Here is a 24,825-nt window from a genome sequence, read left to right on the forward strand (position 1 = left end):
TATATTTGGCATTTTTAGTTCAGTGAATTTCCAGCTCTAAGAAAGGTTTATTGCATTTACTGTATAACTGGAATCCGCTGTATTTATTATTATTATTATTATTATTATTAGTAGTAGTAGTAGTAGTACATACTGTGACTGTGCTTAATACTTATAATAATGCATAGTAATGCTAAATAATAATACTTAATACTAATAATACTTTTTGCATGGTCTACTATGTTTTTTTTTTCTTTCGCTACTACATATTTATTGTTCTGGTTATATTATTTATTATGTTTTTAATGCCCTGTCTACATTGTGTGGGGTCGTCTGCTGTGCTGTGTATGTTCCGACAGGTCAGCGCGAGTAAGTATTCTATTGTACAGTACCTGTTACATAATAGTAACACACTCCTCTACTCCACTCCGCTCTGCTCTACCCTCTCTAATAATACTCATTCTCTACGTTTGGAAGCAGAAATAGCGCTTCAAACTCCGTGCAGAGCGGATCACCTCGGATAAAAACAAAACAGAAATGAAAATGCTTCTTCGCCCCTCCGTCTCGAAAGGCAAGAAGCTGGTCATCCTGACGCACACACGGTGTACTCTCCCCCCCCACTGCACATGAACCTGAACGCGCAGAAAGGGAAACACCTCTAGCTCTTCCGGAATCTCCGGGAAGCATCGCTGCTCATGTTCGGCGCTGTCCCGTCAGGAGCTGGGGACCCACCATGCCTGCTCTGCTCGTAAGCCCATTGGGGGGCTCGGAGAGAGAGGGCGGGTGCTGGGGCGGAGCGAGGAAGGAGAGAGTGTGTGTGTCAATGTCACAGGAGGAAACAGCACCGCATCAGCTATTTGTGCAGATTACAGAACACCCAGAGATAAACACAAGCACTTCAAGAAGTCAGTGACGACCACACACACACACCTAAGTTCAGTTCAGCCAAAGGACATCGGGGAACGATTTAAGGTATGCCAGCTTCTCCTGATATTGAATAATATATATATATACTGTAGCAGCGCGTTTACAGATCTCTCTTAAGAAGCCATTTCTCAGTGCGAGCGTTTTCTTTTTGTTTAAATATTTTCTTAATCACGCAGATGTGAAATATTTGGTCACGTTTTCAAGAGTAATTTGTTAGCCCTTGCTGAGGTGCCAAGCACCTGTTGTATCTAGTGCTGCTGAGGCAGAGAGAGAGAGACACTCGAGATTTGTTGTGTTATTACAGGCCTTATGTTACTGTTTTTGTAGAGAAGTAAAACCCGTTGAATTTGCGGTATACTATACAGAAAATGCTGAGCTGAGTGCGATTGAGGTGACATTTCTAATGCGTGTATTTCCTGTGGACTTAACAAGCATATTTGGGCCTGTTTTTCCATCTTTCCCTTTTCTAGGAGATATGAATACGCTGTCAAGCAAGAGCATGCCACTGTGCAGAAATGCCACAAGCAGCCTCCTGAAAATCCTCACCTGCAGCCCAGGTGTGCCTCCAGCAGGTGTGCCGGGCCGAACGGGCTTGGCAGTGGGGAGGGTCTGTCACTCAGGAGCGGGACACTCCAACAACCCCAGACAGGTGGCCACTAAGAAGAGGGGCTATGACATTACCAGAAACCCCCACCTCAATAAGGTAAACAGCACCAGCATCTCCATTTCAAAAGCAGGGTTCAGGGAAACAGCTGTGAAGTGGCAGGGGTGACATACAGTTTTCACCCGTGACATCTGCATGTCCAGTATATGTGGTTCCTTTGTCTTTATAACGTTCTTGGGGTTTATGGCTTATATTGTATTTCACACATTAAAGGACAGTAGTAGGCACTCCATATTCAGTTCCTCCGTATTGTGTATGTCCAGCACATTTTAAAATTTGGTTTGCTCAGCAAAATAGCAAACAGGAAGGACTAGGACGAGCAAACTCCTTCTGCAGTGTCTCATTGCTTCTGCCATAGGTATTAATTAGTCGAATACAAAAAGAGTGTCAGGGTGGCTTTAAAGGTGGAATGGGAAAATCGATTGATTCTTGAATGGACTGCAAAACTGCATTTTAGACGATCGATGTTTAGGCCTCAGACATTCATTTGCAGTTGCTGGGAAATTGAGAGCTTGCTTCAGTTAAACTGCCTGCCTCCTTTCTTGTTACAGTGCAGTTTTCAAGGAAAAAGAGTATTTTGTGCATTCCTCCTCCTGGTAAATAATGGTATGGCTGACATTCAGAAAGGTGGTTCTGTTGCCTGAATCCAATACAGGGTGGTGTGATCCATTGAGGAATAGCTGAATAGGTCTACAGGCGAATGTGAACAGTCTTGACAACCTTCTTTAAGAAGAACTGCAGACACAGAACTCACAGAAATGTAAAATGCAGTTTCACATTGCTGAGCATGGGGCATGAAATGCTGCAACCTGAGGTTACTGTTTGAAAACTGAACACAAAAAAGTGCAACAGTGACAGACAATGATTTGTTTTAGAAGAAAATTATGATTTTGGCTTTCCATGAATTCCATGAATGAGTCCTGAACTCCTGAATCCCAGGGCTCTCTTGTTGTTTCATCTCCAAGAAGTCTGAAACAAATATGTTAATCAATGTATTAGACAAACCCACGAAAACCACTTAATATCTTATATAATAAGAAGGTCCTGTAGGGGGCTAAGCCATTTAATATTGAATTGAAGAGGATAGTCTCTAGTTATTCATCTTCCGTTCAAGAACAAAACATAGCTCAGAATCCATCCATCCATTCTGGGACCAGACTAAAGTGTCTTTATATGGTTTTCTGGGTTCTTGAGAACAGTCCTAAATAGGAGGTAACACATCGCTAGAATTGTAGCTTGGACTTGATTCACTGCAATAATGATTCAGTAATTTAATTGGGGGTGAAAAATATCCAGATAACCTTGTATCCTTGGAAACTCGGACTGGATGTCATTGTGTGAACCGTGCACGTGCGTGGCCTTTGACGAGAAGCATAAAATGTGTCAAAGTTACAGCAGATAAAAACTGAAGTCATTAGGGTCACTGCCTGTGCTCTGATGTGCACTTGCTCAACATTCATTTCAAGGCTTTAGGTGCTTAGAAATCAGTGCACTGCTAGTAAAAAAAAGAGCAGTGGATTGATATTGTAAATGAGATGTATACTGTATAATGCAGTAGATAACATTTATATAATGAGGAAGGTTATCAAATAATAATTTACCTGGAAACATGTATGTCCCCATCAAAAACCTGATTCCGCTTTGCTAAGTCATTTTTAAAAATATTTTCATGTAGACCTTTATTTCTTTCTGCGTTGTTGTTTTTTTTTCAGTAATGATTAAAATAACGTAGGTCTGAAGTAATTATGTTTCTATAATTAACCCACCTGTCTCTGCTGGCACAGCGTAAATAGTTCTAAAAATGGAATCGTAAACTAAAAAAAAGATGGAAGGAAAAAAAAGCTAAATATGTAAGTATGTATATTTTACACGTGAACTGTTTCTTCAGTAGTAAAAAGTGAAAAAGGAAATGAGCTCACTGGAATGGAGGATTTTATGAGGCGTTGAAGGACTTGGCACAACAGTATTTTGGAAAACAAGCTCAGTGGAGAACTGTGGCGGTTAGGAAAGGTTACTGTGCATTATTGTGTAGAATGTAAAGAAAACTTTAAAGATGAGAAAGCAGAAGCAGAATGAAAGACGAGCAGTGGGAGTGTCTACGATCAAAGTTCCATATTTCTGTTCTGTAAGCATGGATAATATTGCTGACGATACTGTTTTAGGGCGCAATAATGTCTTTCGGGTTTTGCCTTAATATCCTTTCAGTTTCATAGAGCAATATGTGCCTGCAGGACCTCCATACTAAAGCGTGGCATAACAAGAAGAGATAACCACGACTAGCTCGGTTTCTGACCGAGCTAGTCACTGGCTGCATTCTTTTGGCCTGTGTGTGTGTTTTGGCTTACTCCCAGTACGCAATTTCACACAAAGGAGACAACACTTTTGTTTATTTCATTTGGTTGTGTACTGTACTGGAGCTATCTTGTACTTAAGTGTGCTGACATCCCTTAGCATTGCCAGAGTAAACAGACAGTGTTTAGAGAAACTGATAACACTTTTGAATGAGTTTGTAGAGTAAATGGGATTTTGATGACGTGTGGATAGCTTAACCATGTGCCTTGGGGTTACTGCAAGTATATTTCAGGGTATGGCAGCAGAAGGTTATTTTCAGGCTCATTCTAGGGGTGTTAGGAGCAATGTGTGCCATTTGCACAGATTTATTTGCTTCACAGTTACTAAATGTTAACAAATACTGCCTTCTCTGCACATTCCTGTTTTTTATGTATGGTTAAAATATGAGGTAAATGTCTTCATAAAATGCTTATTATTCACTTTAAAAAAAAAAACATTTCCTGCAATGTATGTGATCTAGGTATATAGACATTTTTGTTGGCTCTTGTTTCCTGTTTTGTCAGCTCCCGAACAGAAAAGTCAGAGGTTAGCTTGCAGTGCCCAGTTTCTCTTCTCCTTCCTGACACACAGCGTAGTGAATCTGCCCTTCTCTGCTATCTGATAGCCCTGACCCTCTTCACCTTTTCCTTGTCAGTTCAAACTCACCTGGATACCAAGCCAGGGCATGTCGTCCGTAAAAAATTTAACACAGAAGTTGGAAATAAACTGCGAGACACTGAAAACACATGCCCTGATCTTACTCTCAGTCTACACCAAATTGGCCATGTTAAGTTGTCTACCAATGAATGGCCTGGTTGGATTAGCTCAGTTACCCCTACTTTTTCACACTAAATACTATTGATGGTACTGTGATGCAGAAATACATGTCTCGGACTACCAGTATTATTCCAGTGTGTAAAGTGAGTACTCTGTTCCTTGAAAATCAGCTTTATACAGTTTTCTGTGCCATTACCAAATGAGGCTCAGCTCTAGGATTTACCAGGAAACACCAGCTTTGCCCTGTTCCCAAGGTAGTTTTATTTACGCTGTTGGGAAAACCTGCAGTTCTGCAGACAGGGTCATGATTTTACTACTGTAGGAAGGCCTAGGAAGGTGACTGTGACTAAGGCGAAACATCTTTCGGGATGCCCAGCTGTATCTGCATATGTTGTTGCTGTGAAGGAGTGACTGTTACGTTGTGCTATGACGTCTTGAGATGTTGGATGATTGGGCTCTGGATCCCCCAGGGATATCACGTTGCGACTGTAAACTTCCACAGGCATATTGCATTCTCTCATAAAAGCATACTCAAACAGGTCAATATGTGTTGCATTCTTGAAGATCCTCTCTTTATATACAGTATATAACAGTATATCTTTAGTTGTTCTGGCTGTGTACCAGCATGCACTACGTAGGAGACACTGGACAGTTCAGAATTTACGTAGCTCCGTGGTGTTGTCCGATGTTACCTGTAGCTCTCCCAAGTCCTGGTTCAGTGGCCTGATCCAGCCCCAGTTCCCCTTTTCTCTAGTGGAACAAGCGCTCTGTGGGACCATGAAACCATAACATTAATTTGACCACAGATCTGCTTTCTTGGCTTAAGGAGAAGGAGGGTACAGGGGGCTTCTCTGCTGTGGTGTTTAATTTCACTCTCTTTGGAATCGCGGCCGAAAGAGAGGACATTACACAACAACAACACAAGCACAGAAATATAATGTCGCTCATACAGATGGCTTTAATAAACGAGATGCGATAGACAGGGTTAGGCCAGTTAAAACTTTTTTTTTTCTGGCAGCCATTTCTATTTTGGATGGGGAAACTCACAAACCCGTTGCTAATGCCGACGCGTACAGATCCAGTTAGTCTGTGAGCCGATTTCTTTAACCTCAGTTTGCGAAAAAAGTTTGCTACAGTTTTGGTTTTCGAAAGGGAAGTACAGCTTAGCCTGATGCTTTCTTGTCATGCTTCCATATGCAGTGTTGTTGTAAAGCCTTGCCTCAGTGTCCCTCTTGACCCTGGGTGGGCCAGTACTATATGTTGCACGCTGGCTAAACTTGAAGGAATGGCAGGAAACATTTCATAGTCCAAAAATACTTAAAGCGAGATATTTTAAGTCAAGAAATGCATTCCACCCCCACCAGTCATTTAAAAGACAACTTTCCATGCACCTTGAGGATAGATTCCAGCTGGCTTTTGTTATTTTTGTTTTCACAGACATAATACTGTCTCTGAACTGAGCCTGATGCTGTACCAACACGCTGACAGTGATTGAGTCTGGCGGAGAGAAAGTTTGCCTCTGTGGTTTAGTCTTCACGGTTTCCCAGGCTGATTAGATCACACTCTTTTCTACAGTGGTACTTTCTGTGGACTGGTGAGCTGACTGCAGGGAAGCTGCTGCTCGCCGGCATCCATGTCTTGGGGGGGTTGCTATAGAAACCCGAAAAGGAAGTGTTATGTTCTATTAGATGAAAGCAGGCCCGTGTTTGTGTATTTAGTTTATTTCACATTTCCTACGAGAAAAGCCCTTAGGGCAGAGCTGTTTCTTTCAGCAGAGGGATTTCCAGTGCTGTTATTAACACTTTTCCTCTGATTGTGTGGAACTGATTACTTGGTACAAGGTGCGTCCACATAAGATCCGATTGAAATTGAATTTGCCAGCGTGAAGTACCGACGTTTGATGTTAAAAAGAGCTGGTAGTTAAGCATCAACATTTGGGCTAGGTAAGGTCATTCCAAAGTGTTTTTGTGGCGGAGAGCGTGAGAAGAATAAAAAAAAAACGGCTTCACTGTTTTTCAGGTCCACACAGACTGTTCGTAACAGTAACGACCCATGTGGATGTAATGTACTGAAATGTGCCAAAGTGCCTTTTTGTACAGGTTGTCAGTGCCAGAGAAAAGCACAAAGTGGCAGACTAACTGCACATACCACCTTAAAAACAGTGTGCAATTAGTAAGATAGGCGTCGTTTTTTTCCTGTTCTTTTGTGGCAACCAGTTCTGTAAAATAATTTAATTCATTTTATAAACAGTGGACAATAAAGTCAATTACTTTGAAAGGTTTCTTTTAAAAGGTCGGGCTCTCAGAGCAGAAAGTATCTACTTTAGCATTCTCTGTATTAACCTTAATATGTTTATCAGACTTCTTACTAATGTATTGCCTGATTTAATGGGGCCACAGGTTTCTCCTGACAGGACAGCACTTCCCAGATTAATATTTAATGGTCTCCGCATCAAGTTTGAACTTCTGTTTAGGAAGGGAGAAAGACTCTTTGAAGACCCTCACACTTAAGCAAAAAGCACAATGGGGGCCAAATTAAACATTTTGATGAATGGCATTGAAAAAGAAGAAATCATTGAAATTGGTTATAATTTGCCAGGACTCTTAGTGGGGAAAAAGTGGCTTTCTTATAATGGAAGGATGAAAAAAATCAATTAAATTCGTCCTGTATTGAACAGTATCATTGCTGGCAAAACACTGTGTCCAAAAATCAAGCATCCATTTCATGCCACAAAGATGAAAACTGAAAAAAAAGTCCACTGTCAGCTTAATGTGGGGTGTAATGATTTAAGAAATATTTTAAGCATTGACATAAAGTTAATATCTTGAGCATTTCGTATTCTAGGTGTGTGTGTCCTGTGACTGTTTCCTGTTTTTTTCTCCCCCTAAATACGAATTTGCCCCGGTAATTGCTAGTTCCCTTGAATCCAGCTTCCGATTGCTCTCTGCTTAAAGACAGCGTGGTCGGATGCCCATTAGTGTTGCACTGCCCTCTGAACCCAGTGGCGATCTAAATTCGGGTACAGAGCAGAGCAGTTCGGGTACCGCCTGGATCATCTGAGTCTTGATGGCAGTGCAGGTAGGCTGATCGCTAATGAGCATGTTATCCACAGAGCCGGCGGCCAGACAGCACTCACTCACACTGAGGGGGTGAGCCGGGGGTGTGTAGTCATTCTGCCAGCTCATTGGGCAACAATAAATAGTGGCTGCAGGATCCCGTTCCTCACATGTTGCTTTTCCAAGCAGGCCACAGCCGAGAAATTATCCGCGTGTATTTATAGATGGTTCAGGTTCTGTCGCTGACATGATGAGGTCAGACGTTGCCCTGGAGTAAGGACGGTGGAAGACTGCCTCTGGTTACCTCTCATCCTCCCCTTCCCCTGTCTGTGGCCACAGACAGACTCTGTGTTATTGTTATGAGTTCAGTTCCATGAATACTACCTCAAGATGCGACCTCAAGAGGTATGATTACTGTATAAGAGCCTGCACAGTACAATAAAATTATTGTTCATAGAAAATGCTGCCCTGTTTTTTAAGAACACACGCATGGCTGTTTCACCATTACATAGCATCTTTCTTAACATTAGCTGACGGTGCATTGTTAAAGGCAGCTTTTCACCTGAAAATTAGCATGTAAATGCAATCTCTTGATTGCTTTCAGGCACCATCTTTGAAAAGAGCAGTGACAGCTGTTCAAAACCACTTAGTTATGCAGTTAGGCTTGAGGTAAAAAGCTTTCTTAAAGCTAAGTACACCACTTTTTTACCTTTTGCATGAAACACACATGTCGTTATTAGTGTTGTTATTTGAGAGCCCCCAATATTGGACAATCAATTACAAATAGCACAAACACTGGACTATCACCAGTAGCTATATCACCCTGCAGCACACTGAAGCTCAGCAGGTGTGAGCCTGGCCAGTACCTGGATGGGAGACTCCTGGGAAAGCTAAGGTTGCTGCTGGAAGTGGTGTTAGTGGTACCAGTAGTAGACTGCTCACCCTGCAGTCTGTGAGGGTTTAAATGTCCAGTATTATAGGAGACGCTATATTGTAAAAAACACGCCGTCCTTCAGATGAGACATAAAAAGGAGGTCCTGACTCTCTGTGGTTATTAAAAATCCCAGGACGTTTCTCTAAAAGAGTAGGGGTGTAACCACAGTGTCCTAGCAAAATTCCCCCTGGACTTTATCAATCATGGCCTCCTAATAATCCCCATCTCTGAACTGACTTCATCGCTCTGTTCTCCTCCCCACTGAGAGCTGGTGTGTGGGGAGCGGACTGGAGCACTTTGTCTGCTGAAGCATCACCCAGGTGGGGCTGCACACTGGTGGTGGTGGAGGGCATCCCCATTACCTGTAAAGAGCTTTGAGTGGAGTGTCCAGAAAAAACGCACTATGTAACTGTAAGGATATTATTATTGAAATGACTGTATAAAATGCAAATTATTAACAATTGTGTATAGCATTTTCAAACTATACAAATATCAGAGCACTTGTTTAATATAAGCCAAGTAATGTTATAAGTCAATTTCTAAAGTTTTGTTTAGTTTTGCATTTTGCAAGAGCCAAAGCCATTAACTTATTAAAAAAAAAGTTTATCTTAAAAATCCTTGTAAGGGCAGCTGAGTGGATAGTTTATTGTTATAGAGCTAGAGTTTGCCAGGAGAACATGAGGATTTCTGTTGTCTTGTTTGGTTTACAGTACTTAACTCTTCTAGTTTACAAAGCATATCCTATCAATACATGTCTTTTAAACAGATAATATGGTTTGGTTTCGACATTTTGATTGTATAGCAGACGTAATGTTCTAAACCTCCAGTACACATTGTCTGCCTATCTGCGCCATAAATACTAGTTATCAAATATCAAATATAGTTATCATATATAAAATATCATAAAATAATATAATGTATAAATTCTGTTCAATGAAAGAGAAACCTAACTTGACCCGAGCAAAAAGCTGTATGAAGTCAACAGATTCTTTCTTATCAGAGTGATAAGAGCTCCGGCTCATTGTAACTTATAGCAAATTAACTTTGTTAACAAGTAATAGTTAAGGGATGTTTGTTCATGGCACGCTTGAGTTCAGTTGATTGCACAGAGGCTCAAAATGGCCTGGCTACAGATTTGGATGGTTCCAAATAAAACCTCATTGTTTTATGATTTATTATGAAAAGAAAATGTATCAACATTAACATGTTTTGTAAAAAAAAAAACCACTACAAGTAAGTGATTTTTGCAGTGTTCTTGTTGCATTTCAGTAAGGAGTAATTTTCATTCAGGGCAGGATGACGCAACAGAATTCTTATCTTTCCATGATAATATAATAAAATCTTTTCAAAAGCCTGTGAAACCAACAGGAAGAAAGCCTGAAAAATATCTAAGCTCAATAGTCTCAGTTACAAGGTCGTATTAAGGCTGGCTGCCATAAATTGCAGCTTATGGTACCTAAAATCCATAATAATCTTATTTTATATTCCACTTTTTTATGAACCATCATCTCTTGGTGCTCTCCAATAAAACAAAGGAGACAGATCGACAGATGTACACAAATCAATACGGTAAATGTAGCAGAATTGAGAGCTGGCGTTTAAAGGTATATTTTAAGATGGGATTTGAAAGTGCTGACCAGATCCGATAGGTCAATCGACAGCCGATAGGCTTCCCAGGGTACAGAGCCTTTTCTTGGACAGTTTGTAGGTACAGTATATAGGTATTTAACAGATCACAGGGATAAGCAGGAGCCACACCATTCAAGGCCATGAAGGTGACCCACAGTATTTTGAGTTTTCTATTGAGCATATATACTGTACTGTATATGCTCGAGAACTTTAGTTGTAATTATGTTCCAAGCAGCTGAGCTCTGAACATGCTGCAAACTATCCTTAAGAACATGTTTGGATGCACCAACTTCCACTGCTTACAATAAATATTACTAGGGTAACAAAAACTTTGCAAACACGCAGTTCTGATGCAAGATTTGGATTGAAAATGACATCAATATTTCTGACCTGAGTACTTGGACCACCCACAGTTAAATTATAGTTGACATAATTGCATAGTTGCTAAGGATATCCAGTCAGCTTAACTTTAGTCTTGTCAGAGTTTTAACATCATCCCAGCAGGAGAACAATGCACTATGCACAGCAGTGTAACAATGTACAGCAGGTACAGTAGTACTTGATTCATGCTAGTTTTTGTGTGGCCGCATACTCATCAGCATAGAAATGAAAACCATAGCTGTGAAGAACAAGACCCAGTGGTAAGCTATTGATATTAAAAAGAAGAGGACCCAGAGTGGACCCCTCTGGGATGCCAAATGTAACATCATTCATCATCATCAAGGAAAGACAATGCACATTTTGAAAACAATGATTTCTATAATTTAGACTTAAAGTAAAGACAAAGCAGTTCCAGTAACACCAACCTCTTTCACTGATCTGTTCACGAAGATGGAGAAATGAACAGTATCCAGCAGGACATGAATGGATAAAAAATCAGACGTCAGCACTTGCCAGTGAAATCATTAGTTACCCTAATGGAAGCTATGCATCAGTCTGAACCTAGATTGAAATGACTCTTTCATCGTACCTGCAGGTGAGAGCACATGTACCTGAACAATAGTTAATTATATCGGTTTTGCCTGAATTTAAGCAATTTAAGCAATTGGCATTTTTTAGTTTGAAACTTTTCTTTGTAGTTTTTTCTGTCATCATTTAACTTCCTTCACTCAAATGGACTCATTTTGAGCATTCAACTTCAGACATTTCTCCAAAGCCTCATTGGTAAATTCTCTATAATTGTACTATGGCAGAACTTGATACCCTTTTTAACATTTAAACCTAAGCACTGGGTGTGCTAGTTTATGCATTAAGGGGAAGCGGAGTGGGATTGAAGGCCTGTCTTGCCTCAGACAATAAGCCTGTGTCCTCTGTGGGGAGTGTGTTGATAAAGGAGATCTCTGAATGAAAGACAGGCACAGAGTTGGCCCACACAATGACATCACCTTCAAAAGGTGAAGAAGATAAATTGCAGCCTACTGTAAACTTTCAACAGCAAAAAAGTGCAAGGTCTGTTCAGGCATATCTGAAGCTCAGAACTTTTTGTCAGTTCAATTACAGTGGTGTATTTAGTAAATATAGCAAATCTGCAGTATGTGTAGGACCATGACACCAGTGATCATATTTATATACAGATGAAACAATATCTTAAGCAATGTAAAGTTTGTATTAATGTGAATTAAGGTGAAATTTATCACTTGCATGTGCAACAGATGCTTCTCCAAGTTAATATCAGCCCAGCCATCAAAACCAGCACAGCCTGGTAACAAGTAGGTAGGCAGTTCTGTATACAAGACACAAGACACAATGGTTTCCATGGCGTTAACAGAGAGAACATGACTGGAACCCACGATCCACCAGTCATGGGCCCAGAGACTTACCCACTCGCTATTCTGCACAAATTATTCGAGATCTATCATTCTGAAAATATTTAAGGCTTTGGTTAATAGTTTGACAAACTGTTTTAGGAATTAACCTCCCAGATTGGTGCTTAATAATTGGGTTTGTGTACAGTCAGGAATATTTTATAAACATTCAGCAATGAGCTTCAGGATATAGGGTAGGCAAAGGAGGAAAGTGAAGAACGTGGAGTGGATTTTGTGTCTTGTAAAGAAAACACAAGACCAAAATGAGATCTAAACACATTTATTAGGTTATTTTTAATATTGTTAAATGGCCTTCTGCTGGATGAATAGGCAAAGGGCAGCGACTGTAAACCTGGTAAATACAGAGTGTTTAAGAGGAAGCACATTTCTGACTTCTAAAGCAGTCTCTCCCAGAAGTCTCAAATCCCCCAACTTCATATACAGTTCATTTAAATTTCCATGCTGGAACTCATCTCATGGTTATTTCACTCCTGATGCAGTCTCGTGTATGAATGCAGAGCGGCTTCAAATTCCAGGTGGGTCAGTTCTGTAGCTTGGGGGCGATTTTCCTCTCAAAGTGGGAGATGAGAGAAAGACAGCCGAGACAGAGAGTCTCGTCTGGAAAGGCTCTAGATAGGCCTATAGGGATGGCATGTAGGCCTCCAATACAAAGCCCCAGAGTGCAAGCCTTTTGAAAGGGAACTTCCTCTTCAGCAGATAGCAACAGATCTGTGTTCCGCACAGGGGGCTGAGTCTCTAACTCTGATGGGGAAACATCCGAATCCTTGGAGCTATTTCTAGCTCCTGGTAGATCATTCCCCAAGAAGGCAAAAACTTGTCTGTTTGAGGATTTTTGTTTATTGGCACCACACACATTTTGTGAAATAGGCTTTGTATGTTGAAATAAATCTTTGATATTAAACTGATATTGCTCCAGATATATAAGACTTACATTATTACTTATTATGATTATGATTATTATTATTATGGGATTAAGGAACAGTAGAAGTAGTCACAGAGCTTAGTGCAGCTAAATGCACCGTTAATTTAACTGGTGAAGCACTTCCAAGAATGCAGGATATAAATGATATTTGCTGTCAGTTAGGCTGGATGTACAATTATTCTTTTCAGGAATCTGGACAGAATTATCTGTATTGTAAGGGAACATAATGATCAGGGTCTCAGGTGGCGTGTGCGTAAACGCAAAGTGTGCAGTTATTTTGAGTTCAAGGGTTGAACTATTACAAACCTGGACCGCTGGTCCTTTCTCTGCCCTTCCTCGCTGTCGCTGAGGGCTAACTGAACACCGACTTTTGACTTTCATCGCCGTTTTGCACGGTTCCACCCTCTGAATAAACGTGTCACTGGAAATTTAGAAAGACACCTCTGTCTCATTTGAATTTCAGAGAGTTTCTGCTGGAAATGTGTGTATTACTCCCCGGCGGAAAGAAATATTAACACCGTCACTAGAATTTCAGAATAACACCTATAACACCTACCTACAGTATAACACAGTCACATAATGAAGCATCTAGCTAATCCTACTGAAAGTGGAGGAATTGAAATTTTAAGCATGAGAACTGAGGGATACCAGTGCTACCTCCACAACAAAAATGAATAGGCTAACTGAACTGCCTTTCCGCAGCCATCTGGATTTTGTTATTTGTCAGGTATTGTGTTTAGAAATACTAAACTTATACTTCACTAAGTGCTTTTATATGGGATGGAGCTATGCATTTTTAAGGGGCTTGGCTTAGAAACTGTCATTGTACAGTAAACTCTTATCTGACAGCTCGCATAAATGTGGCCACAACAACACTGATACCCCCCCGATAGACCTACATTAGTAAAAACGGATAAAAACGAACTGGCTCCCCTTGGAAAATGCTCAGAACTCAGATGGTTTTGTGAGCCGGTGCTGAGCCGAGATATCGCTGCGTTACAACCCCTTCCGTTTACTGCACCTCTCTTTTTTTTAAGGCCAGGATAATGTCTTTGTGGAGCAATGAAGGAGACTCGCTGCCTGCCGAAACTGAAAAGACTTTGCCTGGAGCCTCTGTAGTCAGACGAGTACCTCCTGAAATTCCCTTCATGCAAGAGTCCAAGACAAGGAAGCGTCAAACTGCACTGTCAAGCTGCTCGCAGAATTAACCCAACCCAGAAACAACAAATAGTTGTGGTCTCATTGCAGTACTTACAAACTAGGCCCTGCCCTTTCCAAGAGCATTGACTGTTCCCTCATACTCCGTTTTTTCTCCTCAGAAGTTCCTACATAAAGCACTAACACAGTTTTTGTCGTATTATTATTGCTGGTGGTGGAAATTGTGCGATTCAAAAAACAATTTATAGCTCAGCAGGGCTTCCAGACATACCTTTAGAAAACAGCAGGTTGGCTGATCTCAGTGGAATATGTTTATTTTACAGCTGCCAAGACACCCTGTCCCAGGGATGGGAAAACATTACTTGAGAATTGTTTCCCCTTTTATGGAATCAGAGCTCTGCATGTGTTCAATCTAGAGTGTTAAATCTGCAGTGGTAAAGCAGAATGCGTCGGCCTCTTGTTTGCCGATGCCTCCCAGTTTGTCAGTATCTATGGTAACTGTTGTTAATGTGTTCACTGGTAAGGCCCTGACCCTGTGCCAACAAGAGCCTGTTTTATGTGTCATATTCTGACCATATTCCTTCCTGAAATCCAGTGAAAACTGTCCCAGCCTTTTCAAAGCAGTCGGTGCGCAGTTCCCCTGTGTGCTTTGTGTGAAGATGTTTAAAATATGTAAATATTTAACTAGGAGAGGTTGATTTGAAAATTTAACGAGGCTGGATGAAGCTCCATCTGGGGGAGAGTGAAGTCGAGTGGCTGCGCTGTATTACTGGAGTTTCTGGAAAAGCCCACCGTCTGGGAGCTGAGCAACACTGCTCTTCTCAAGTGCTGATTCAAGAGTGATTCTGCAGCGAGGCTGTACAGCTCAGCAGTACTGTTTAAAGATGTTTTTTTTCTCCCGTTCCAAAGAGTTTTACATAGGGAGGGTACTGTATATGTACCCAATTTGTACAGCTGCCAGTAAAAGTCAGGCTTTCAGAGATTGGCATGTGCAGACACATCAGTGCACCAATGGGGAAGGAGGTTCAGATCTGCTAAAATTGTTTTAACGTTACATTGTTGACATTGTTTTCGCTTTGGTATTTTGCCCTTTTGACGGTTTTGACAGTGGTAAGGTTTATACAGAGCACGTATTTGAACACGTGTACAGTTCTTTGTTTTTAAAGAAACTGCACTCCTTAGCTTTTTGAATTCTGCTTGAATATAAGGTTTTTAATTACAGGGTATGTGGGTTGCTCAAGAACATGCCGACCCCACAAGGCTGTTTTTGTTTTTTAAACACAGTTTTCAAACAAGAGCCCTGGGGTATTTGGTGTTTTGCTATGATCGGGGCCAGGGCTGGACTTACTGCTCTGTCATGCACAGAGCGGCAGAACTGTGGCATTATTTCCATGACCTCATCGTTCTCGCTTTCCCGCCACAGACCTCAGCGCTCTCTGTACTGGCGGGGCAAGGACCAGAGGCTGAGAAAATCACGGCTGTGGTTTGTCACGCAGAGTCAACCATCACATTCTCAAGCATATTCTGAATGGCAACATCAATCCCTCCCAGCAGCTGATAAGAATGAATAAAGAAATGATGTCTCAGTCTCTCTGGCCCTAAAGCCACCTACTCCAAGTGCTGAACCAATACTCATTCTAGACCTTTTTATTTAAAGTAATGAAGGGGCCTGACTGAAAATGCATGCATGCACGCATGACTTTGCTTGTGAAAATGGCATTACATTAGGGGGCCACAATGGCTTGGTAGTTAGTACCAGTGCCTCACAGAAAACTTTTTTCTGTATCTTAGGGCTGAAATTCCAACTTTTTTACATGCTCTCTAGGGTCTTCACGTCTAACCGTAATTCATTTCTTTTTCTTTTCATTTTGAGATTTGGGACCTGAAGCCATGACCTAAAGTGCCACATCTGGATGTTACAAAGAACAAACAAACATCTTCACCACACAGGCGTATTCCGTTCCGTATTAATTATTCGAGGTTCCCTGTCGTGCGCATTGGCAGTTAAGAAAAGAAGTCGAGTCTCTCGCCAAGTTTCTGTACAACATACTGGGGATAGAGGCTTGGTACCATTCTTATTGTGGCACTAATATATTATTCAGATGCCATCACCAACAGGTGGGGAGGGAATATGAACCCTGGGGATTTTGAAGTTGCAAGCTGGTTCCGAAAATGTAATCAAATTTGCGAGGTGCCTTTTGAAGGAATCCCAGTGAGGGGAGAGAGGTGAAACCCCTGCCCCTGGGATAAATGTTAACTGGAACCCTTTGTAGACTGACACACCTCCAGCCGGGAACTGTTGTCAGATGACAAAGCAGATAAATCTGACACAAGGCAGCAAGCAAAGTCTCCCCGGAGAAAGGCGAACGGGTAGCCAGTCTCTGGCTTGTATCAGACCTGCTGTAGATGCCCTGAGTTCCATGGTTTTCCCTGGTGAAACAGACAGATCATTCGCACTCTCAGTTGCTGGGGGGCCTAAGTGTCTTCTGATTTTTGTTCCAACCTGAGCTGTCAATTTAAACAATTAGCTTAATTATTGTCCAGATCGACACATATAGAGGATTAAGGTCTTTTTTCAGCTGATGACTGAAAACATTCCCTTCATGAAAGAGACAGTTACCAATAAAGCATCCATGAAACAAAAAACAAAACAAAACAGGGGACAATAGAATTGTCAGAAATGGAGTTTGAGACCCTCTGATTAAGACATTTACTTCTGACTGATGATCATGAAAGCAGCTCCATGGAATCTGGACCCAGACCTGTTCTACATAATTCACCTTTCTCCCTTGCCTGATTCCTCATTCTGATTAAAGACGTGCACTCGCTGGCAGTCAGAAATGTGTATTTTTACTGGTTGAGACACAATAAAAAAAGCTAGTATACGCTAGTGTGAAAATACTGGAAAGAAAAACTGAACATCTTGTTAAACTATGGGCATTCAGCAGCACCTTGATGATGATTTGATAATGCGCTGATTTACCTCTGTAAAACCTATTCCTCACCATTGACATACAAGCTAGATTGCAATGCCTCTCACCAAAAGAAGGACAACATCAGCTCTTAGCTCCTTTCTCTCCCGAGTCATAAAAAGATTTTGCTGCTTATTTTGTAACAGGTGATTTCTATTTTAGTATGCTGGAGGCTTCTGTATCAAAGTGTGACAACCAACATAAGTCCAGAGCTTGTTTTGTGCCTTTGTAGTTTTGGAGCTCTCCTCATTTCCTTGTGGAAATGCAGGTGCTTTGTTCTGTGCTCAGGGAACGGATACCTCCGGCACATTTCAAATGTCCAATGAAAATAAAGTATTTCTCTTCATCTCATCTCTGTACTACGCCTGCTTTTTCTTAGAGTTGACACTTAATCTCTGGCAGTTGGTTTCTTGAGGACAGGATTGTAAGTGTAAGGAAGACCAAGGTTAACTTTCACAACAAACGTCTTTGTTTCCTAATTGTTTTTCTTGGAAGGAAAAATGGGAAAATGAGTTAATTTGCATATGAATCGCCTATAACTAAGAGCAACATAAAGTTTGCATTGGCCTAATTATGAATACACGTTTAAAAAATGCAATACAGAAGGCTGCAGATAGGTGCTCGATTAAAACAGATTCTGTGTATCTGTTCTATGTAAAGGTTGTGAATCATAGAGTGCAGTAATGATGATTGTTATGGATCAGTTTCAGAAAAGCTTGCACATAAAATAAACAGACCATGCATTTTTTGGTTAACAGCTTATTATGTTTTCAATTAAGTAACATAAGGGGCTGTACATAGATTAGCTCTGGATTCAGTCTGGTTTCAGGCTCTGCTATGGGTGTGGTGTTGTACTCAATTGTGTATTAAGGTTGATAGGAAACAAAGCCATTAAGTTCTCCCTGAAGAGCCAGAGGCTCTGTTTGGGGTAGGGATATTAGGGGATGGGTGATTTGTACAGGTCTTGCAAAATGCAGTTCAGTACATTACTATAAAGCTGAAAACTGAGACAGACTGGAGGTTGTTTTTTAAAATATGTTAAGCATGAAATTTTGCAATAAAGATACATACTGTATAAAGCAAAAGTGGCATTTATATATTACTTCTTTTAGGCTTGTTCTAAGAGCAACTAAACATATTTTTCAGGGGCTGTTATTGTATGCACTTGTAATGTAATGCAGTGCATTGCTTTGTATTCATGGAAGGTTTAGCACTGATTTACGTTTCAGTAAGAAAGGATATTCATCCGTCCATTTTCTCCCCATGTTCTCCCCACAGTCCGGAGACATGCTGCTAGGCTATTTGGCTTCTGGGAAAAGTGGCCCTGGTGTGCGTGTTTGTGTTTGTGTCTGTTTCTGTTTCTGGTGTGGTGGACAGGTGTACCCTGCATTGCGATCATTGCTTGTTGGGATAGGCTCTGGCTCCCCCACAACCCTGTGTTAGATCAAACTGATGGTTTAGGAAAGTATCCGCTGTGAATAAGGAGGACTATTTGCTCCTAGGTGTAGTTACACGTCCTATGTATCCCGCCCACTCATTCTAACACTGGGTGACCAGTGAAAATGCAGGGCTTGGATATTGATAATATTGGACAAGTGGTTTTCCAGATTTGTGTTGCCACAAATGTTCCAAAACGTTTATGGAAAAAAAGCAGCAGTAGGCAAGGATCAAGAAAATGATGACCATAAAACCACAAAGAACACAAAAACAGACCAGAAAAGAACTGCCGTATCAACGCATAAAAATGCCTTTTGCCCTCGGTATCTACAGTAGTTTAAACTTTGGGGAAAACTGTTCCTTTCCCAACCAGCTCATTGTCTGCTACAGTACCAATAAAGGCTCAGGGCGTGGGGAGATTCCTGGCTAAGTGTTGTGTGGGCTTCATGAGTGGAGAAAAGCTCTCCAAGGTTCCCAGAGGTTCGTGAAGGTCAGTGGACATTTTTCCTGGCTGGGTGAGAGGTGTGTGGAACTGCTGTGTCACTCAGAGAGATGTACTGCCAAAGTAAACACTAAGAACTTAATATATTAACCTGGGAATTGGTCTTTATTCAACATGCCAGAAAAGTGATTCATAACTTCCCTCATATTATCTAGGACCATTCAATTCAAGTATTGAAGGGAATTGAAGTGCACAAAAATATCTACTCCCATGTTTTTTTGGATGGAAACATCAAAGCTTTTGCTGCCTATATTGAATGCCATCTAGGGCAATCAGTGGAATCTGCAATAATGGGTTTATTTCTGTAATGAGGGAAATTTGTTCTGGTTCAGATTGATATAAAAAAACAACTATATTGTGTAAAATGAATGATTCAATTAACTGGTGATCAAAGCAAGCCTGGCACCCAAGAGATGTTGTGTGATTTTTAACTTTAAATAAAAAGAAGGTGTGGTATGTGTCACGCCCTCTGCAGCCAGAGGGCGCTCCTTCTCTGTCCTGTCTCTTGTTTCCGGTGCTTTGCTGTCCTTCCGGTGTGTCTCTCTCTCTGGGGCTATATATTTCTGGCTCTTTCAGTTGTCTTGGCTCAGCCTTGATGTTCGGATGTCCTGAGACCCGCCTAGCACCAGGTCGCCCCACGTCCGCTACCTGAGGGCATAGGTTTCTATACGGCACTCCTGAACTCTTTGCACCAATGAGCCTGGGACTTTTTCCCGTCTCGCCGCTACGCATATGGGTCTTTTTCCGCTCTCCTGCTCTCCACGGTTAGTCCCTTTGGACGTCCGTGACAGTATGTACTTACAGTATTTTAAGATAGCAGGGGGAGACGTTCTTAAATTTCAGTGGTTAACAAACACTTTCCTTCTTAATAACTAACAACAAAATGGGACATCCACGCATTTAGGCTACAACTCTAGATACCAAGATTCCCAAGGTCAGGGAAGCAGTGAGTGTTTGTAATCGGCTTCCTGAAGATCACCACATCGGATGGCGCAGTCAGTGACAGATAGGATCAATACCTCTGTTTGAATGCTTTGTAGTGATAGATCTTATAAATCCTGAGTGGTTACTCAGGCCTTTGCTGCAAGGAAGAAATGGAAATGATGACTCCAACAAAAGGAAATTTCTCATTAAATGTCATCTGGTATAATTTTCATTTTCCAACATGGAGTTTGCAGAGACGTTTTCATGAATGGATTCCCGGTGGATCCCGTTCTCCATCATTTTTGTCAATCCTGTAAGTCTTGCTGAGATGAAAAGGGCCATTGAAACGATTGCCGAGTGTGATGTGGATTTTTTCTAAAGTGTATCGTTTATCTCTGTGGGATTTAGCAGATTTTTTCCCCCCAGGACTTCTTCCAGATATAAGAGGTAAAACACAATCGTACACCAGGTCGAGGCCAAATCTCCACACAGAGCGCAACATCGGAGGAAAGGGAACACCACAGATTTCTTGAGCCGTTTTGGAGCCTCTATGGGTACAAAGATAAAAGAACAATGAAATAAATTAGTAACAGTGATCAGTCTGGACTAACGTCATTTCATTGAGAAAGATGTAGTCAAGGCTGTAGTCAAGGCTGTACAGTATCTGCATATCACAAGGGGGGGGGGAGGAGTTGATTGAAAAATTTCCACATGGGTGAAGAAGGGCTGGAAATTCAAAAGTCGCCCACGTGTAACTGGTTAGGTCTGAAATATGCCACTGGACATTGATGGACATTGCTAACCCGGTGCTGTCCCCTCTCCCAGGGCATGGCCTTCACCCTGGAGGAGAGACTGCAGCTGGGCATCCACGGTCTGCTACCCCCCTGCTTCCTCACCCAGGACGTGCAGGTCCTCCGCGTCATGAAGAGCTACGAGATGCGCAGCGACCCCCTTGACAAGTCAGTGGCCGCTTTTCTTCTTCTTCCTTTTCTCATTTTCGGATTCTCATCCCCAGCCCTTGCACGTGTTCACCTACGCGTTGTGACAGTCCGGCCTTCTTAGAAGTTGGGTTCAGAGGCGTCCAGCTTTGGAAGTCATCAGGAGCAGTGAAGTGGCTCGAAACCAGTTATTTTTGTCCTGAATTCTGGAGTGTAGTCATGCGGTAATTCTCTGAGAGCCTAACAGAAGTGTTTGGGTTTGGGAGCGGTGGACATAAGGGTGGGCTGGAATTCCCTTTGAATGGTTCGTTTTCAGAATACCCGTTATCCAGCATATTCCATTTATTGGCGTGTTTCATGGCAGGAGATACTGATTCAGATGGTACACTTTGCTTGTCAGTGACAGTCCCAGACCTAGTAATGCCCCAGTGCAAACACAACCCCTTACATGGTTTTACTTCCGAGTCCTGTATCGGTCTCTCCAGATCTGTGGTCTTCTTTTGTCCACAGGTACATCCTGCTGATGACACTCCAGGACAGGAACGAGAAGCTGTTCTACCGCCTCCTGACCTCTGACATCGAGGAGTTCATGCCCATCGTGTACACCCCCACCGTGGGGCTGGCCTGCCAGCAGTACGGCCTGGCCTTCCGAAGACCACGGTGAGAACGCGGAGACCTCCCAGGTGTCTGTGTGGCCCCTGGGCCGGGGGTTTAGCTGCTGTCCGTGATGAAATGTCTGTTCTATGTGCCTCTCAGTCAAAAGTCACTGTGGGCTGTATTCCCAAGGCCAGTAAGAGACAGGACCAGTCATGGCCTCCTAATAATCCCCATCTATGAATTGGCTTCATCACTCTGTTCTCCTCCCCACTGAGAGCTGGTGTGTGGTGAGCGTACTGGCACACTATGGCTGCCGTCACATCATCCAGGTGGGGCTGCACACTGGTGGTGGTGGAGGGGATCCCCATTACCTGTAAAGCGCTTTGAGTGGAGTGTCCAGAAAAGTGCTATTTAAGTGTAAGGAGTTACACTGGGTCCCTGTTGAGTGACGCCGGAGGTTGGTTGTGTGAGCCGGCGTACCAGCGCGGTGACGTCACCGCCCTTCCCTGTGAATAGCAGGGACCTCAGCCGCCAGGCTGAGGGGAGATCTCCCTTTAGCTGAACTGACTGGGTCCCTGTTGAGTGACGCCGGAGGCCCGGGTTCGAGTCCCCAGTGGTGGGGGGCTGACCTGAGGCGGCAGCGGCGAGGGCACAGACCCACATGAACCCACATGAGAGTGCTACAGTACATTATTATTACTGGGATTATAAGATCCAGACCTAAAATCTTAGACAGTTACTTAGAGAATTGTAATTTCTTATGTAGCTCTTCCAAGTAATACAAATTATAGTACTAATATCAGCTGGAACTATTACATGTTCGATAATTTGAAAGCACAAAGTTTCAAAATATTTTCTCTTTGCCTGTTGCATTTTCCATGCGTCACCTAGCTGTGCAAAAAGTGCTTTTCCATTTGTCTTTGGCTCCACTTCATCGCTTCCTCAGTATGAATATGACCACTTCGTGTACACATACGATGGGCTCTGCATCGCCAAAGGAGGATCTGCTGGGCCGGTTCAAGCTGATTCATGAATCTCTGAATTCTCTCACCCCCCCCCACCCCCCGTCTGCATATGTTTTGCTGTCACAACGGGCCCGAATAAACACTCTGTCACTGAGGAAGCTCTTCTTTTCAGCTTGTCCTCTCAGGGCCTCACATCTGCCAGTGGGCGGCCAGATGAAAAGCTCTTTCTGATTCATTAAAAGCAAGGCAGTCACACTGTCTGGGGTTCATGCTTTTAACAGACCCTTTGAGGGGGTGTCGGGTCTGTAGGGCTCTAGATGGCAAACAGAGTGGTTTTGTTAGAAGACGGGGTGTTACAGAGTGGGATAACCGAGTCACAGAAGTCACGGCTGAGCTGCAATGGGTTTGCTGTCCCCGGCAGTCTCTGTCTCTTGAGGACAGCTGGCCCGGTTTCAAAGCAACATGAAGTACCTTCTGCTGGTTGCGGGTTGAAAAGGCCTCCTGTTCTCCCCTTGTTTTGTGTCCCCAGTGGGAGCCGGTAATTGACAGAGACACAGTGACATTGTTTCTCTCTCTCTCTCCAGCTCTGGATCTTTTCATGCCCGCTGAAATGATGGCTCGTCAGTCCGAGTTCTTTTATTTCGTTTTGGAGTGAAAGTCGCACAGGTTGTGTGGAATCCAAGGCCGCCAGTTTTCACAGTGGCTTTAGTCTCGTAATAAAGACTCTCTTTCCGTTCTTAAAACGTTAGCGTTTGGTTCGCCTTCTGCGTGGGGGGGTGGGTTTGCTCTTCAAATAACCTCTCCTTCACTGCGGTGTCCCTGTACTTAACCGGCGTTAAAGTCACGTTTGGGAAACACATGAAAGTCACATTTATTGACAAGAATCAGAGGTACGGTGTGTTTTGAAAACAGACTGCAAAACAAAACACAGAAACCCAGATATATTAAGAATGGCCTGTCACAGTCCGAACTGAACAGTTGAACTGTGTCCTAAGAGGGAGGCAGTACAGCTAGCAGTACCAAGAGCTCAGAGGAAGGATTTAACTAACTAATCCAATTTACATGCACAGTATGTGCTACAGCTGTCTTTTCTGTCTGGTTTGTCGAGTTGAAAAATCAGGATGACATGGAGCCCAGGGCAGTAAAACCGCAGAATTATGTTGCCTTGTTTTCAGAATGGCTTGCCAAACCCTTCTGGAGCAGAATATTGGGAACAGCAGTGTAAAGAATTTTGAACCCCGGCCATATTAAGAAAATGGACCTCAGAACACCGTAAATGAATAACGAGGAATGTGAATAATGACTATGGCACAATTTATGAGGAATATAAGAAAAACATTGGCGAGTTCATTTTTATTAATAATTAGAATTAATTAAGGAATTATTTGCCATTACTAAAAATGCCAACAGATAAAGCCCACAATGATGATTGCTTTTATTTTGTGTTCATTACTGTGCTGAATTAATGTACTTTCTCAGATGATAAGTTTCTTTTGTAAAGAAGCAGCTGGTGATGGTTGTATTCAAGACTAATAATTCAGATTGCTCGTTCAGTTGCTCTCACATTGGTTTTGGGGAGATCTTTCTCATGTTCATTATTTCTGTGTGGTTGCCAGTTGGTTGCTAATACTGTAAATGGTAATAGGTTTGTTTTTTTCTGATGACAATGTTTCCCTTCTGCAGATACCCTGCCAATGAGGATATTGCCTTCTAAGGGTTAATTTAGACAGTTTAAGATGAGCTTTCCAGAGTTCATAGACTGTGGTATTGTTGTGTACTGAAAGACACAACTGCCTGAAGCTTTAGTAGTCTTATTTAAAATATCTGAGCCAGGGTACAATCTACACCCTGTTTTTGCATCTGTTTTCTTGATAGCCTCTAATTAAATATTCTTCAAGAGATTGACTGCCAAAGATGTTTTGGCACTAATACTGTAAATGCAAAGAAATAATAATTTGTAGTGTATTTTAGCCGCCAGCTGGTAGTTTCACAAAGCCTCAGAGAACATCCAAGCTTCTTAGAGTCATTCCTGTTGCTGAAGGATCTTAAAGGAAACTGAATACTCAAAACTGTGTTATCTTGGAGAAGGTCAGAAAGATCTAAAGTTAAAGATTACTGACCTCAACAGTACTACGGCTATAAAAGAAGATCAGTCAGGCTCCCACAACTTCGGTGAAGAAGTGCCTGATGGGACACTTGGCCCATAGTTTCTACTTGGGTCCTCTGTACGTGTTTCACTGTTGATTCTGAAGAAGAACATAAGATTGACTCTGTTAGTGCTTTTCAG

At 42.2% G+C, this 24,825-nt stretch overlaps 1 protein-coding gene across 1 annotated transcript in view; it reads left to right on the plus strand.

The window, feature by feature from the left end:
- The first annotated feature begins 776 nt into the window (after positions 1-776).
- Positions 777-24,825, plus strand: part of me3 (malic enzyme 3, NADP(+)-dependent, mitochondrial) — a 63,586-nt gene continuing 39,537 nt past the window's right edge. The window contains exons 1-4 of the mRNA XM_088913540.1: positions 777-951; positions 1,377-1,609; positions 20,864-20,997; positions 21,487-21,636. Coding sequence (XP_088769666.1) covers positions 1,382-1,609; positions 20,864-20,997; positions 21,487-21,636 — 512 coding nt within the window. The 5' untranslated portion in view covers positions 777-951; positions 1,377-1,381. The remainder of the gene's footprint in view (positions 952-1,376; positions 1,610-20,863; positions 20,998-21,486; positions 21,637-24,825) is intronic.

Source organism: Atractosteus spatula, chromosome 4 (genome assembly GCF_055471065.1).
Source record: "Atractosteus spatula isolate fAtrSpa1 chromosome 4, fAtrSpa1.hap1, whole genome shotgun sequence".
Lineage (NCBI taxonomy): Eukaryota > Metazoa > Chordata > Actinopteri > Semionotiformes > Lepisosteidae > Atractosteus > Atractosteus spatula.